The sequence below is a fragment of the Belonocnema kinseyi genome, chromosome 10 (assembly GCF_010883055.1).
Source record: "Belonocnema kinseyi isolate 2016_QV_RU_SX_M_011 chromosome 10, B_treatae_v1, whole genome shotgun sequence".
Taxonomy (NCBI): domain Eukaryota; kingdom Metazoa; phylum Arthropoda; class Insecta; order Hymenoptera; family Cynipidae; genus Belonocnema; species Belonocnema kinseyi.
Window position 1 is genome coordinate 90,789,111 of NC_046666.1, and position 2,994 is coordinate 90,792,104.

The 2,994-nt window shown below is 34.1% G+C and overlaps 1 protein-coding gene across 1 annotated transcript in view; it reads right to left on the reverse strand.

Moving 5' to 3' along the window:
- Window positions 1–1,002: 1,002 nt before the first annotated feature.
- LOC117181253 (transforming growth factor beta regulator 1) overlaps window positions 1,003–2,994 on the reverse strand; it is a 3,546-nt gene continuing 1,554 nt past the window's right edge. The window contains exons 2-5 of the mRNA XM_033373817.1: window positions 2,726–2,951; window positions 2,030–2,306; window positions 1,670–1,889; window positions 1,003–1,444 (exon numbers count right to left, since the gene is read on the reverse strand). Coding sequence (XP_033229708.1) covers window positions 1,271–1,444; window positions 1,670–1,889; window positions 2,030–2,306; window positions 2,726–2,951 — 897 coding nt within the window. The 3' untranslated portion in view covers window positions 1,003–1,270. The remainder of the gene's footprint in view (window positions 1,445–1,669; window positions 1,890–2,029; window positions 2,307–2,725; window positions 2,952–2,994) is intronic.

Below are 2,994 nucleotides of genomic sequence, written 5' to 3' on the forward strand. Positions count from 1 at the left end.
AATAATTTGCAAACTATTTTCTACGTTCTTATTCGAAAATATTTAGTATTCTTATATATCGAGATAGTGCCCTCGGAGAGATTCAGTGTTGTTACTAAATTCGACGTCTGCTGTGTAGAATAATTTGTATTTTAATTAATTTTTTAAGATCGAATCTCTTCGAGGGAACTCTCTCGATATCTAAGAATAATGAATCTTTGCGAATAAGGACGTAGAAAACAGTTTGCAAATTTTTCCTGAAAAAATTGTTACTAAATTCGACGCCTGCTGTGTAGAATAATTTCTATTTTAATTTATTTTTAACATTGAATATCTCCGAGGGCACTATCTCGATATCTAACAAATATGAACATTTCAACCAATCATTTTTTTTTAATTGAAAAATTATCATCAATTATTATTAGCGAGGCATCCTTTTATCACTTTCCAGAGTTTTCCTATTCCGAAAACAAGTAACACATGACAATAAACAATTCCAAAAATAAAGAACACAAGTCGCATTTTTATTCCAATTAAAAATTCCCGCCAGGAGGAGTGAAACTTTACCGACAGTACACATCTTAGTAGTACGATCAAGTGCGGCTGAGCGATCAGCGCCAAACAGCTGTGAGTCGCCTTCGTGCTGCATTCGTGGAGTTTCCTTAACCACTTTCCTCTCATTTTTTAGCAGTTACTCGATTTGTTTCGAAAAAGTAGATAGAAAGCGCATATCCCACAAACGTGAAACCCCTTTCGGTATCAGGAAAATCTTCAGAGTGCATTTTTAAAACCTCAAAACCGAATTATCATCCACCGCTGGTAAGTTTTGAGTTTCTCATAGATTTCGCCATTTTTGTGCGCACCGTTCCAACAGCCTTAAAAAGAATATGGCGGCTTTTTGATTTGGTTTTAAAAGTCTTAGCATACTCGAGAAATAAAGAATAATTAAAACTGGGCGTTAAAGTAGGTTTAATTGGACTCAAATCAGTAAGGTATAAACAGGGGGAACAAATCTTTTTCTGAAACATGGGTTTATCAATCTTTTATTTCTGGTCTTACAATAGTCTTAATGCATACCAGACCCTCAAACGAGGCTAACCGTGATTTTTAAGATTTATGAACTTAGAAATGCTTTAAAATTTGCATATATTTACAAGTTTCTACCGTTCCTATTTGTGGCAACTAAAAATTTTCTATTCCATTGTTTCAAAGTTTCTTATTATTACATATAAAACAGACGAGAATCTTATGATACAAGTATAAACTGCATTAATACTAAACAGACTAGAGATCATGCGAGAAGTTCTTGCAAAGCTAAAAAGTCTTGTTCGTTAGGTTCTTCTTTGATTCTGTAGCTACTAGCAAGAGCAAAATGTCGGTGCAATGCAGCAAATCCGAGACTCGGATCTGTTTCTTCTTCAACAATCGGAGTAACTCCCATTTCAGCCATTTGATTTTTGCTCACCTTAGTTAAAAAGCATGTATAATATGTAGATTATTAAATCCGAAATTCCCTCTTAGTGCTTCCTCATTTTCAATCAAATTGGAGTACGGTAATAAAGGAGACTGAAGTCACTTTTTAAAATTGTTTTGGGCCATTTTGGTTTTCCGTAATTCAATTCTTAACTTTTCGCCACTTGCCGCTAGACTTGAAGTGGTTAATTTTATAATAATTTAAAAAAATACTTACCTCGAAACGCTGCGGTTTATACATAGCGAGTTTACGTGTTCCTGGCGAACTTTGTATGAGATTTTGTATGGTAGGATGTGAAATTCCAAAGAAATCTGCACCCTTTGATGGAAGTGAGCACAAGGCGGAAGAAATCGCTGTTAGTAAACGAGAATGACACTCGTCAGGGCTGGAACCCACCAGCGGCTGATCGAGATCATTGTCAGAAGCAATTTCGAATCTGAAAAATCCTTGTCATATTAAAGTATGTAGTAACTTTAGTTTTATTTGTTTACTTTCACGTTAAGTCTTCTTTCGATTTTTCTAAAATTATCAGGTTCTATTTATTTAAAATTCAGAGACGGAAAGTATAAGAATTACCTCGGTTTCGGACCACCATCTAATATTTTGCAAGTGTACAAACTTTTGATCCGCGCGTCCCTTAAACTAGCAAAAACTCTAGTGCTACAATAACCCACGGGATAAATTACATCTTCTGAATGATAAGTGAGTCGATCTGAAACAACTTCGCCTAAAGAATAAACAGTAAGATCTCCTAAACTTATAGGAAATATTGGCCTTCCATGGACGTCCAATGGTATTAATTGTACTACTTTTCGAGTTGCTTTACTGTACCGTTTTGGTTTGCTTTTTCCGTCTAAAAATCAGAATACAGAATATAAGTTTCCATGTATTGTTTAATTGAAACAACAAAGTGCCCAAAATCAGAAAATTTTTAATGCAGTCTGAGTTGCGTCAAATACTTGAAATAAGAATTTATGGTAGTCGGTCCCAATTATATTTTAGATTGAATTTGTGGGAAATTTTAGTATAGAAAATAAACTAAATACACGTGAGATTTTTCGGTATTTGTTTCGATACTAAATTTTAGTAACACCATAAAGGAGAATCTTGACAAATTCATAAGCCAAAAGTTTCGCATTGCGTTCCCTCAGTTAGAGAATGTAAGATAGTGATATTTTCTAAGATCGAAATTTGAGAATTAACTAAAAGTTCGAAGTCAGCGTTTTTATATGTATTTTATAATTGTATTGAAAATGTGTTTACAATAAATACCTGAAACATCAGTTGAATTCCGTTTTTTCAAACTCTTTTTAGGTGTTATACCATCAGAGCTTACAGATGATGAATTATTATTGATTTGTGATCTTAGTAATACTGAACTTGCATCAACTTCGCCTTGCTGTTGCAATAACTTTCTCAATAGAAATAGCCTCTCTTCTTTAACGACTACGAGGTTCTCCTGCGTTTGTGCAACCTGATCACACAAAGCTGCATTTTCCTATGAATTCGCGAGTATAATATTCAGTTGAACCAGTTTCGCA